A 14,320-nucleotide genomic window follows, 5' to 3' on the forward strand; every position below is an offset into this window, starting at 1 on the left:
ATGGCAAGCTACAGCAAGCTTCGCCGTATCTACTTTTCACAGATTTTTTTTCTTTTACGGTATAAGTACCAAAGAAAAAGAAGGAGGAAAAGATTCCAAGAAATATTTATATATCGATGAGATTGCCTTTGTCAAATGTTGAAAAAATGCAATAGCAATACTGGTATTTCAGCAGATCTTTTGTAAGGAGTCAGCTGAGAGTACGTAGGATTAACATATAGTAAATAAACTGGTCGCATGGGAGCATGCTTGAAGAAGATTCAACCGAGGGAAGTTGCCATCTTGCCTTTAAAAAGACAAATAATTTCGAGGAGGTGGCTCAACAATGGCGATGGCCGAACGTAGGGGGCAGTCGCCAAGAAAATATAAACGAAAATGAAAACATTTAAAAGCAGTGCCAGAGTTTGTGCAAACTGAAGACAAACTGGACGGCCGAGTACAGTAAACCGCTGATTCAACTAGTAAATTCACGTGAAATTGAAATACTTACTACGAAGAAACCAAACATTCGTACGGTGCAAGTAGCTGAAGTGACGATGTTGAGTCGAACAAGTCGATTGGCGATGGATAGCGCAAAGGTAACCGTTTGATAGTTAATGCCATCTCGCACACTCAGCACAGACAGCCCATTATTTAGCCTGTTTCTGTTCTCATGTACTCTCATCATTTTTCTGTAGCAAGATAGTGGCGTGTCCCTTCTTCACCTCGACTAACAAGCACGCAAGCCTCGTCAGTGTTCTGATCTCAAGAGAGTAAAACAGTTTGCAAGAAGAACATTGTAGGAGCAGTCAAGAACGAGAACGTTGCAGTCGAGATCTGCAGACAAACGGTTCGGCTACGCAATGACTTAACAAAAAACGGACTGGAGACGAGCGCGAGGTGAAGTCACTGAAGATTGAACTTCACTGGCCGAAAAAATAAAAGAGGGCTATGTAAAAGGGGGCAGTAAGGCACCTCGGTGTTAAACTCAAGGTTTCGGGGTTGAGGAAGGATATCAAAGCTGTAGGGTAAGTCCAACGCATGTGAACAACGGCCACCCAACAGCTGACTAAAGATTCTCGCCGTAGGTAGCTCCTGTGTTCATGGAGTAATCCTGGATCAAGTGACATTTACCCTTCTTCAACTCCTGCCTGGGGCGTTTACCTATTTGTTCTGTGTCCTTCTACCTCTGTGTCTTGCATTGTCTTCACGCTGAGTAATAAGTGTGAAATGTTTGTTGTTCGCTTTAAACAGGAAGGCAACTTGTATTTGCTATATTCATTTTTTTTACAGTCGCCAGCCAAAGCTTATCGTGAATGGATCGACAAGTACGGTGATGTTGTTGGGTAAGACAGTTGATTTTTCTCCAGATATACTTCATTCCTAATATTTTCACTACTTCAGGAAGAATAGTTGATCTGGTTGCAAAATTTTAGATGGTACGAGGCATGGGATGAACGTCTTTGTAGCCAAGCACGTATTGAAAGATAGCTTGGCTGTTATTAAAATTTGCACGTTCAAACGTCGCTACAAGCGCGTAAGTTTAAGCGCAGCAGAGACGCACCAAATCCTACGTACATCGAAATATCAGAACGTGCAATCGCTAACAGCCGCTCTGGTTGATCGATGCCATTAACCACAAAGTTCATAAAGCGTACTTTGCGCATGACTTTTCTCTCAAAAAAGAAAACAAAACAGATATCATCAGAAACATTCTTCTATCGCTCCCGAATTTCCGGCAATATATATATATATATTTGAGCGAAAGCTATTCGAAAAAAGTTAGGTGTTGTCGCTCTTTGTTCCGTGATTCGGCGTCTGCTATATTACACCTATTAATGTTTAGTACAGCCCAGGGCAACATGAACGTTTCTAAATTTTCTACGGTAGTACATAAACGTTCTTGTAAAACGTGTCTTCTTTTTCATAAAGGCGACATCGGCGTGGTGCCCGTCTATAAGTCCCTCATTAATGTTGCCGGTTGCTGGTCGCGTTTATAATATCCACGGCAAACTTTTCCCCAATGAACAGCGAAATTCTGCACCGAGAAGGTTCTATCTCATACTTCAAAGTTAACTTCGGTAATAAGTTTGTTCACGAACTTCGCCGCCACGTAGAGCACTTCGTTATTGTTACGTAGGAGCCTTCATGCAAGCACTTGAATGTAAGTTACCTAGTGCTGGCAAAGTGGTCGTACCTACTACCTCGTTTATTTGTCACAAGTCTGGTACTTGCGACCTCGTCGGAAGCTGCATGCAAACGAGATGCTTTGAACGTCGATGTAAACATCTTCACAAGACCGCGCCATCAGTGTGGTCTGTGGTGAGCGTATTTTCCGCGGCTATTATTGCGATAGCAATTATATGGGCACTCCAGGCGCATTTCTGCGGTTCGCGCCGCCTTGATGTTATGGCCCTTGAAGTTCAAGGGCGATAACAGCGTCGACGCGCGGCCTACGCTGTATGTGCGAGTGGAAGCTTTCGAGGGGAGCCGGTGATCGCGGCTCAATTTCGCCCGCAAGAAAGGGAGGAGAGCGGGAGGAAGCGTGCCGCCTTCCGTCGCGCGCGAGCAACTCAGCGTTGCGAGGCACCGGAGGGGAAGGGGGGGGGGGGTGGCGGGAGTGTTCTACTCCGGCTGCAACTGCGTAGGTGGCGGCTGCGCGCAGTCGCGCGGCCGTATCTTGAGAGCGATCTGCGTGGGGGGCAGAGTGTAGGTGCGTCTACGGCTCGTAGTCTAATACGTGCTATGTGTTCTCGGCGCTCAGCTTACGTTGAAGCGATAGACAGCACGAAGGTCACTTCACTCGCTGTTGCTGCCACGCTTGCTCACGCCAGCGTTCCGACAGCGAGTGTCCGCGGTCATCGAGTGCGATGTGTTCATATTTGCTGTGCGCGCTGACACAATGTTTGTTAATTTTGTCAGCTAGCGACTGCTTACAAGTTGATACGGCCGATAAGAGCACTATCCTTACTTAGTATGGCTGTCTGCTAATTTGCTCTCTCAACCGATGCTTCGCCTTTCGGGCGAAACTGCCACTTTTCTTTCCCAGGTACTTCAATGGACACCGGCCGGTCATTCTTACGGCAGACTTGGAGCTTCTAAAGAAGGTTCAGATCAAGGATTTCCACGACTTCCCCGACAGAAGCGTGAGTCATGGGTTCTGGCGATTATACTGTTATGAAATAACAAATGGGCGAAAACTCGTTCGTAAGAACCTTTCGGCATTAGCAGGCGCATTTGCTCTATACAATTATTTTTCGGAAAGTGCGGCTGCCCCAAGTCCTCGCGAACAGTCACAGTACAGACTGTGTGGTACAGCGAGAAGCGAGACAGGGGACAGAGGAAAAAACGAGGACAAGCGCTTATTGCTCAGCGAAATTTTATTGCCTCATACAAGGCGTTACAGATAAAAAACAGAGCGAAAACGACATAAAAATGTATGTGCAAAAAAAACAATAAAGATAAAAAAGTAAAGATAAAAAGCATTATAGAGACATATATTTTTACGTCGTTTTCGCGCTGTAACACCATGTATCAGGCAATAAAATATCAGTTGTCAGTATGCGCTTGTCCTCGCTTTTTTCCTATGTCCCCTGTACCGATTCGCGTTGTACCATACAGTGTAAAATTGAAAACCAATTAGCCCAAACCATTACCCTTCTAAGTCACAGTATACTTTGCAAGCGCCTACACCAATCCGAGCCACGCTTCCTTGAGATACGCATTCATTTCTTTTTAGTTTCTTTATTATTATTTTTGTCTTTTATTAGACGATCACTTGCGCATAACTTTTACTGCTCGTTCACAACGTTCTCCGGTGACTAAGCAATCTTATAGCATATATTATAACAAGATAAGAAAAAATCCCCGTGGTTTTGTCGTCGTATGGTTTCCAAATTGGTAAGGGCAACAAATTGAGGGCAGTAAATTTCGTTTTGCAGTGAGGTCTGTTTCTAAACTTCTATGACACCATCAGAAATCCGCGTCTTCCGTATAACCGGAAGTTCAAACATGCACGGCAGGATTCCTCGTATAGACACAGTTAGTTATGCTTGCGCCCTCCTAACAAGCGGAACGACCAGTTCGTCACTGTGCTTTTCATGCGGTGCGATCAATTATTGCTGTTGCTGATGAATTATTATACATAACAAAAAAAAACACTGGCAAAACTCTTCTATTCGAAGCATTATTTGTTTTGGCAAAATGAACATATATATTCGTCCACTGCATCGCTAATAATTGGTCATAATTGGACTAGCAGAAGCGCCACAGCTCCCCACGGCTACAACCTCACAGATATTGTTTGCTTGTGTGCTTGTTAGCGCGTTCACGTGGGCTCGTGCGTCTGGGCGGCCTTAGTTGTCAGATTTCATATGTAAAATGCGGAGATTCGTGTAAATACCTAAATACCGTGAAATAACCGCGCGCAACGTACGTTGTTTCTTTTTTCCTTTTTTTTTTAGACGTTACGAAAATTCTAGAAGATCTCCCTGGTTAACACATACGTGGATCTGGCGAACTGACGGGCGCAGTTCATCAGTTTTCTCAATTTCTCACAGATAGCGTTAACAGAAGCGCGTAGGTAAGAATGTCAAGAGCTCTCCGAGGTGCCGGCTGCGAGTTTGTATACAAGTTGATCTTTGAAATATGTTGCTCCTAAACGGGCACGCCACTCGAAGCGCTAGTCCGATGGCCCAAAGCTCTCCGTCGCGTCTGCTAAAGTGAAAAATGCCAGATGGGCGGCTTCGTAAGCCCCCTATTGCTTGCCGTAGCTAAATTCACCTTATAACGATAAGTTGGGCACAACTGGAAAATCTCGCTTACGAGACTACGTTGCTGAGTTCCCTCACTTTGGCTGAACACTGTCTTAACATGGCGAACATGTCTGTAGATGTACCCAGGCCGCACCACGACCAATGGCACGGTTGCGGAAGCGCACGTTTGTCCTATAGACGTTTACTACTGCTGCGAACATCTAGACTATCGAGGACTAGCGATCCGCCAGGAGGGTCAACGTCTGTCGACCACTCGCATGCCGTGTCCAGATAACGCGTTTTCGAAATGCGCTTCCTATCGTAGTTGTGCCATCCACTCAGGTTTTGAATCTGTAAGTGTAGCCAGCGTGCCAGCATGGACGTAGTCAAGACCTGCGGGGAATCACTCGATTGCAGGATTTACCAAAAAATTGCGTATACGCTCTTATGTGACCTCCGGCAACTAGCATTATCGCATAATTCTGCAGAATGTGCCACTCGTACACACGCGTATACTGACAGGTCGGAGTCCTCAACTACCTCCGACACGGCATACATAATACCAAATGTAACAATTAGCAAATGCCCTCGACCACCAAACTACATCAACGGCGGCGGAAGTTGTAGCCATCCATGATGTTTTTTTTTTTTTCATATCGATTATACCGCCTGAAATCTAAACGGCACTTTGTGGCACAACACCAACACTACAAAGTGATACACTCGGTCCTTAAACGAGAATCCAACTGTCTCCTTGTTGAAGGCGTGGTAATAATTACACGATTTCGCCCGACAATTCTCCGCCGTATCGCATTTCAGCGTATTCAAGGGCAGGGCACTGGTGATGAAGACGGAAACAAACTCGCCACCGAGGAGGCAAAGATGGGCCACAATATAGCTACGGAAGTATTCATCCCATTTTGTCATCCGGGCGAAATGCTCTATTTTATACCCAACTGCGCTAAAAGGCGGAGGCATACTGGGCGCCGCCGAATCACCGTAGTCGCCGTCGTGACCTTGATCCGAGATACAACTCAAGTTATCGCCCACTATAACGACAAGTGCCGCGTGCTTGACTCATAGGTTACGACTAGGGGAAGGGGGGGGGGGGTGGTGTTATCGACGCTACCTGCACCTCATCGACCGCGCCGACAGATCAGACTGGGAAGAGTGCGATATACCTGAGTTTGTCAAAGCTCATCAACATTTGTCTGAAAAAGTCCGCCTGGGATCTTGGTTGTGCATATATATATATATATATATATATATATATATATATATATATATACGCACCACCAAGATCCCAGGCGGACTTATATATATATATATATATATATATATATATATATATATATATATATATATATATATATATATATATATATACCAGATTAAATTCTTACGCTTATTTCTTTCAACACTGTTCCTTTAATTTATTGAACCCTCATGTCACACGAGTCATGTTCGATCCTATACAGAGTGAGTAGACGCATTCGCATTAACAAACAAGATAACAAGAAAAGCAGGGTGGTGACCAGCATCGCACCTAAAGTGCTACCGTTAATATCAATTCTCTTGCGTAATAGTCCGATGAATCCTGAGAAATCTTTTTTCATATTGTGCCTGCCGTTGGTTTCACAAATAAAACAGCGCTAACACGTGCAATCACAAAGGAACAAGGACGAGACACAAGCGAGACACAAGTGCCGTTGGCCCCAAGTCATGCAAATCAAGAAAGTCTCTATTACAATGTGGTTAAACGCGACATCGCGAGGTGTCAAGAGGCGTTGCCATTGCGCTGCTTTTAACCACTTCCACTGGCCACCTGCAGCACAGTAATACGCCAACAGCTTTTGCATGTGCTTCCCGCATTCCCTAAAAACGATAATACGGCGGAAATACCTAATCACTGTGGCACTAAACGTCGATGCCTGTATTGCGCCCGATTCATTCCGCTTAATACTTTTGCGTTGTATTTCTCAAGGCAATTGTCGATGCGGAAACGAGAACAAGCATGCAGCTGTGCGCCTCTTCTAAGTGGCCTCCACTGTGCGCCGGATACGTACGCTCGATGCTGCATTTCCTGCATTGCGACAAACGCGCACCTCGTCAAGGGAACTCGTAGAGCAACTTGATTATTATTTTATTTTTCTACACTCGAAAGGAGAGAGAGATAGAGAAAGAGAAAATTATGAATGAAAGACAGTGAACGGAACCAGGACTGAGCCCGGTTGGCTACCCCACACTCGGGGAAGGGAAAAAGGCCAGGGACAGATTAATAGAAGAAGAGAAAGTCCACTGTGGATATCGCCGACGTGGTAATAGTTTTCTACTCTATATCACCGACGGTCGCTCAGTCCGAATCACAGAGGGTCGCTCAATCCGGTAGCTTTCAAAAATCGCAGCAGCACTTTTTTGGTCTTTGTAGCTCCGATATGCGTGGCCGTGGTCCCAAGATCTTATTCAAGATGAACGGCTTTCTATCTAACTGATTTAAAGCTGTGCAGAGGTCATGTGTTTCATTTTCCAAGGATGGGCAGTAGCACAGTAGGTGTTCTGTAGTCTCCTCGACAGCGTAGGCATTGCACTCGGCGCTATCAGCCATTCCAATCAAGCACGTATATGCGTTGGTAAATGCATCTCCCAAGCGTAAGCGGTGCAGCATTGTTTCCTCACTTTGCGAAATCGCAAGTAGCATCCGCAGTTGCATAGAAAAGTCGAGAGAATGCAGTATATGGAGGGTGAATTCAGGTGTGTTCCACTTCTCCAATGTCATACGGTGCGCTAGCTTGCTTAAGTGTTGTGCTGCGTCAATCCTCGATAAAGGTGCAGAGACAAGGTTTGCTCCTTTCTTTGCTTTCCTAGCAACTTCGTCGGCGAGGTCGTTGCCGGAGATACCGCAACGACCCGGTAGCCACTGAAACACGACGTAGTGTCCTTTCGCGATCGTATAATGGTGCGTTTCTCGTATCTCCGACGAGTTGTTCACAAGACGCGCGACGAAGAGCTGACAAAGAGACCAAGGACCAAGATAAGACAGCACATAAATAAGTTTCAGAATGTATCAGGCGACAGTTTTCTTGCTTTTCATTGCAAAACGTGTCCATCTCGGCAATGTCGTCCACTTCTAGAAGATACCACTATTATAGGTAGGGATAAGCGTGAGTGTGTAAGATAAATAATACGAGCGGAACAAGTCCTCTTGGCCGCTGATCAATGCATCAGCAAACCGTCACTGTGATTGTCCACGAGGGACTTAGATTATTTGCACGTCGCATGAAAGGTGACCGCATTCGCGATATGTCATTTAGATTTTTTAGTGTTTTTCTGATCTGCCTTTTTTAGATTGTTTTTATGCCGTCATGTAACTACAGCTTCACGGTTGATATCACTGCGCGTGGTGTTTTGGGCATATAAATACGACCAATCGCGGAAGTAAATTTTTGTTGTTGATAGCGCTTGTCTTCGTCTTCATTTCTTCTTGTGTTCTTGTTTTGTCGCGCTATCCAGATACCTCTCCATGACGACCGACCAACAAGCCCATATCACCGCAATCGTTGACAACAGACGTTGTAGGGCGCCCACCGATTAGGTTGGTTGTTAATATCGCGTGCGATGCTCGCGAAATGCGGAGGTTGTGGGATCATTGCCCCACTTGCGGCAAGTTGTTTCTTCGTCCACTTTTATTCCCATTAATTCATCGTTTCTTTATTTAATTTATTAAGCACTAGTAATTTCCCCGATGTTGTCCTTGGTGTCAGTGTTTGTTGGCTTCTTATGATAGGACTAATAAATATCGGGCCCCTCAGTTAACCCCATTTCTTCTCGTTTATTTCATAACGAGGGTCTAGAATCCGGCAACATTGATGCCTTCAGGTAGCATGTGTGGGTTTATTGACCGGTTGCCTTCACCCAAAAAGATCACATTCTTGTGACGCCTGTGGCAGAAAGAATGTTCTACATCCGTCGCCAAGGCCTGTGAGTGGTGGCGCTGGCTAACATTCCCAGGATTCTACTAGGAAACATAAATACCCAAGAAAGTGGATGGGGAAACGGCGCCTCCTTCCGGGTCAAGGAACATATAAATCTTGTCCGGCAAGGCCGCCTTCTCTTCCATCTGCCTCCACTAAGACCATGCATGTCAGCGAAAAAGAAAATGGCTCCAAACCATGCTGTGGAGGTGGTCGGCCAACTAAGGTGTGGTATCACTTGATCCGCTAGACCAGTGTGACGTAGCCTTGAACTGGGTCCTGTAGAGCTTGAGCACGACGCGGCTGTGTATATCTCGACGCTCATCGTTTTTGCGCTGCTCTTCAAGCCTCCTAACTGTGCGTGGCCTGCTTTGGGAAGTAACCGCTGCGTCCTACTTTGCCTCAGCACGACGCCGCTGTGCATATTGACGTTACTGTTCCCGTCGCCACTCATCGTGTTCACGCTGCTCTGTTCGAGTCATATCTATGCGTTCCGTTCCATGGGGCTATCAGAACACAAAGTAAATCCGTTGCGAAGCGGGTTCTTCTTTTACATATGAAAGTGTATATATGTCACTCCCTGCTTCATATACTACAGTTGCCGCTTCCCGGGAACTGCACCTTGTGCAACCGCAATATTCACCGCGAAACGCTTACGCCGAACGCTATGGGCGAAGGCGAGCTTTCTGGTTCTTTTTTTCTTTCCCCGAACAGCCAGAGCTGCCGCTACTGTCAATGCGCGGAGACGAGCGCCATCTGATGGTGCTGCAAGTGACCGAGCGGCGCACATGGCGCTTTCCTCCCGCTGTGACTGGTTGAGTTCTTGTCCACAGAAACGACAAATGCACTCAGACCTAGAGGTTCCCATCTTCGCTATAAAAGGCGGCCATGCCGTTGATGCTACATCAAGGGAAGTGTGGCCAGCGCTACCGAACACACGCCAAACATCAGAGCCAGAGCACATGACTCGCCAACAAAAGTTCAATGTCGCTGCAGTCAACCACATGTGAGACAATAATTAACAAGTGGTCGCTAGGCTAAAGTCTCCCACGAATTTCATGCCTCTGCTACTGACAAACGTAGTATACTCAGGCTGCTCGTAACGCACTGGAAGTAATGGGCACGTTGACTCCAGTGCATTAAAGCTTCACATAGACCATGGCCCACTCCTCGCTTCCATTCTACAATGAAATCAAGAAAGCGTCTCCATTCCAGTGGAAGGCTTGGGGCATCATATCTAGAATTTCATATTTTTTCAACACTTTGTGAACAGTTTTCCCATCCTCGTAATTTGTCAACCAAAAGTTCAGAATGTCATCCGCATTTCTGGCTATGAGGCATTCATGTCCTCTACTTTTTGGTCATGTGAGCACGGTCATTGCATATGTAAGATGTGAACCGACGTGCGTATTTCGCCCAGTTCCGCCTCACGACGACAACCAGTACGTTTGTTTAATTGCAAAAAAGAAGGAGCTTGTGTTCACTCTTGTCGCTGTCTATACATTGCTTCTTTGAGTCGCTTCGACTCCAAACTACTCCACGACATGTTTCTTTTTATTATTCTAATGAAAATAAAAGAAAGAGACGTAGTCACCTTATAATGGTGACGGCTACTCCTTTTCTCATGTTATCAGCGACATCCGGCACTTCGATTCTCACCGAAGGTTTTAATGCTCACCATCCAATTTGGGGGAGATTGAAGATGGGCTGCAGGGGAAGGAGAGTAGCATCGTTTACCATGCAGCATGATCTTTATTGCCTCGACGATAGTAGTCCGAGATATTTACGAAGGCTTACTAGAGAAGCAGCCTAGATTTGACCCCGCTCTCTCTGAGTCTTGAAAGAAACGTGCAATGGATCCCAGACATCGAATCACATGAAAGTGACCATATTCGCACATATCTGAGCATCAAGGGACTATTTAAATACTCCTCTGACTCTCCAACGAATTGACTGTCCAGCGTTTCGGTCACTCACGGAGGAGGTATGTTAGGAAGGGAACCATTCTAGTCTGGAACACGAAATTCAAAAAGCCATGCAAATTGCTACGCGAGGTTTTCAGCCTTTCCCGAAATATGAAGAATTTGAAGCTGACCTACACTGACTACGAGCAATTCGCAGGCGGGGTGAAAGAGATACATGCGAACTAAATCCATCCACGATCTCAGAGAGGCAAGGCTGATGCAAAAGAAGATGCGCCACAATCTCAAAGATGGAAACGAACCTGTGAGTCGTTGGATCCATGTCAGCGCTGATATCAGATACGAAGAACCGCGCGTGGACTTCGCATATCACCGCAACAGTGTGTTCTTTTCAAATACCTCGCTCTGTACCAAAGTCCACGAGAGATTGAGATTGCTGAGGAATTTCGCTCAAGATTTACCGGCTTGCATCCCCAACGCGCACTCACACCATGTGTCACTCCTTATTCTCGGGATTCCAGTATGAATGTAATGTTTTCATTGGAGGATCCTGAAGCAGCATTGGGGAATTTCACGCGTTCTTCGTCACCTAGGTAGAAAGGCGTTACTTATGCGGCGCTCGGTAATCTTGGGCAGAAAGCATGACTCGGGCTGCTAAACCATTAACAACGAGTCTTGGTGCAGCGGCTTGGTTCCGCGTGAATGGAGATGCAGCCGCTTGGTACTATTTCTCAAATCTGGTATATCACCGCTAGATTTGTGATTCTGCCAACATATCCCTCTGGCCAGTTGCGTGGAAAAAATGTTTTCACGCACCTGAAACGGCACCTGGTAAAATACAACGCGTACCCAAACGATATGGCTGGCTTCCGGCGTGGACGCTCATCCATAGATAATGTGATTGATTTGGTCACGTTTGTTCAACATCAAAAACATCTGAAACAACGCACTGCGGCATTGTTCCTTGACGTCAAAGGCGCCAACGACAATGTAGCATACTGTGTCATTATAGTCTCTGATTGAAGCTGTAATCAGTGGCCGCGCTCTACAATGGCTGTGCAGTTATCTGACCGACTAACATTTATTCGTGATGACCGAGGATGGCGCCACGATTCAGCACCAAACATTCCGTGGAGTGCCGCCAGGCGGGGAGTTGAGCCCGACACTATTTAACCTTGTGCTTGTTGGCTTTCTCCGATGCTTGCGCAACACAGTTCAAGTATCAATCAATGTCGAGGACACCTGCACCTGCGAGTCTGCTGTAACATGACTGCAGGTACGAGCAAGGCAACAAAAGGGAACTACGTTAACATCGTTGTACTTGCGAAAAGAGAATTTAGAGCCGCCTTTAGAGAAAGGCTGCCTTGTTGAACTCACTCGGAAGGCAATGACACGTTAGTCTGTAAATGTCAATCAGCAAGCAATTCAAAACGCATGGAAACACCGTTTTTTAGGGTTAATTATCGACCGCGACCTAGCATGCAGCCCGCACGTTTCATACCTAAATAAGGGATTAAACGCTCCTTCAAATTTCTGGTCGGAAAGTCATTGGGCACATCGGTGTGGTCGGTGCTGCAGGTTTGCAATCTCTTGTTTCTCGGTTCCGCAAGATACCGCCTGCAGCACCTGCAAAGCAAACCTGCGTGCCCTTCACGCCTTCACGACGTCTCTCGGTCTGCCAAAGTGCACGACTTCAGTGGCAACAATTGTAATTGCGCAAGAACACCCAATATCAACGTACGTAACCACCGACGCCCTCAGGGTGCATATTCGGCACGTTGCCCGACTACCTTCTCCCCATCTCGCCGCTTTACCCGCATAAAGGCCACACACAACTTTCAGTATAACTGTTGCCAATCGCACCTCATTTCCATAGAACTACGTGTTTGCAATGAGACTATACCCACCTTTATGGCGTCTGCACAAATGCGAAATATGCATCACCATCCCAGGATTCCCGAAGAAAGCGAACACGCAGTCGTTTGCCCTGAAACAGGCCACATTAGGACTTTTACATGCGGTTCGCAGTGGTCGCGTACATGTTTACATCGATGAATCAGTCACACCCATAATTTCAGCAGCCGCGGTGGTAATTACAGCAAGATCCGTCAAAATCTAACTAAAGACATTTATCATAACCGACAGCTGCTGAACTGGCAGCCCTCCGTGCGGCTGTTCATTTCATTCAGAAGGAACCACCCCATCCATGGTCAATCTCCTGTGATTTCAAGGCAGCCCTCCAGAGTTTACTCTTAGTGCTGCATGGTCGATCACATGAGCAGCTCGTCGCAGAGATCATACAAGTCCACCATTGAATATTTCATCACGAAGGACACGATATAATATATCAATGGTCACCTAGTCACTGCGACATGCATTTCAATGATCAAGCGTACCCAGCTGCCCGATCTGCCTATGACAGCGTCAACTGCGCTGCCATTTCTCTTTCGAGAGCCGACACAGCCAAAAACTTTCCGCGCTTGCACGTAACTGAGCATTGGTGTTGTGGCATTAAACCAACTTCACACGTGCACGCCTTCATACCTTAGACCCCAATTTACCGCTCCGAATTCCGTCCGACATTCCGCGACGTGACTGCACCCTTCAAGTCCGTGTATGGCTTGGAGTAGCATCTTCAAATGCGTACTCCTTTCTTATTGGAAGCCTAACAGACCACATTATAACTTCTGCGTGTGCAACGAAAGAATCGCGCACCTTCTTTGTGAGTGCATTCGTTCCACCCCGCAAAGAGCAGCCTTCTCAGATGCGTTAAACCAACTGGACGAACTCCCCCTTACGTTGAACAACATTCTTGGAAAGTGGCCTACACGAATATCAGCGCGGCCACTATGAAGGCGCTGCTGCTGCGTTATTTAAAGGACACCAGACAGTGCGTCAACTTGTGACTGTGCACTGTATGAAGTAGAATCTATTAGTGGCACGTTGAAACTGTGTAACTCTACGTAACGCATTAGCAGATTGTGACAGCGCCCACGGAAATAGTTCAGTATAGTGTGTGTCTTTTCTTGTATTTTTATTGCGATAGCAAGTATGTGGACAATCCAGGCGCATTTCTGCCGACGCCGTCACCGCGGCTGCGATGTGATAACGTCGTAACCGCGCACCGTATGTTGTATGTGCGAGTGAAAGCTTGCGATGGTGTGCCGACGACGGTGGCTCAATCTCGCGCGCGCGAGGGAGGAAAGTGGGGAGAAAGTGCGCTGTCTTCCGTCGCGTGGGGAGGGAAGGGAAGGGTGGCGCGTTCTACTAAGGCGCCTGCTGCGTATGGCGTGGCCGCGCGGACCCTGTCTTGAAAGCGAACTGCGATGAGTGCAGATTCTAAGTGCGCGGACGGCTCGAAGTTTTGTTTGCGCTGTGTTCGCGACGCTTAGTTAGCGCTGAAGCGAGAGGCAGCATGAAGGGTCAATTCGCTCGCTGCTGCTGCCGCGCTTCCTCACTCCAACGTTTTGACCACGAGTTTCCACTGTCATCGAGTGAGATGTGTTCATGTTTGCTCGTGCGCGTGTGACACCATACTTGTTCATTTATTTCGTAAGCGAATCTTTATAAGTTTATACGGTCGATAACACTACTATCATGACTTCGTGCAGCTGTCTACTAATTTGCTATCGCAATCGATGCTTCGCCTTTTGGGTGCGACTGCGACTTCTTTTGCCTAATCTATCGCATCCAT

At 46.6% G+C, this 14,320-nt stretch overlaps 1 protein-coding gene across 1 annotated transcript in view; it reads left to right on the forward strand.

Annotated features, from left to right (window-relative positions):
• Positions 1-14,320, forward strand: part of LOC142586238 (thromboxane-A synthase-like) — a 56,173-nt gene that overhangs the window by 14,026 nt on the left and 27,827 nt on the right. Inside the window, exons 3-4 of the mRNA XM_075697488.1 lie at positions 1,273-1,325; positions 3,029-3,125. Coding sequence (XP_075553603.1) covers positions 1,273-1,325; positions 3,029-3,125 — 150 coding nt within the window. The remainder of the gene's footprint in view (positions 1-1,272; positions 1,326-3,028; positions 3,126-14,320) is intronic.

This window comes from Dermacentor variabilis, chromosome 6 (genome assembly GCF_050947875.1).
Source record: "Dermacentor variabilis isolate Ectoservices chromosome 6, ASM5094787v1, whole genome shotgun sequence".
NCBI classification, from domain to species: Eukaryota; Metazoa; Arthropoda; class Arachnida; order Ixodida; family Ixodidae; genus Dermacentor; species Dermacentor variabilis.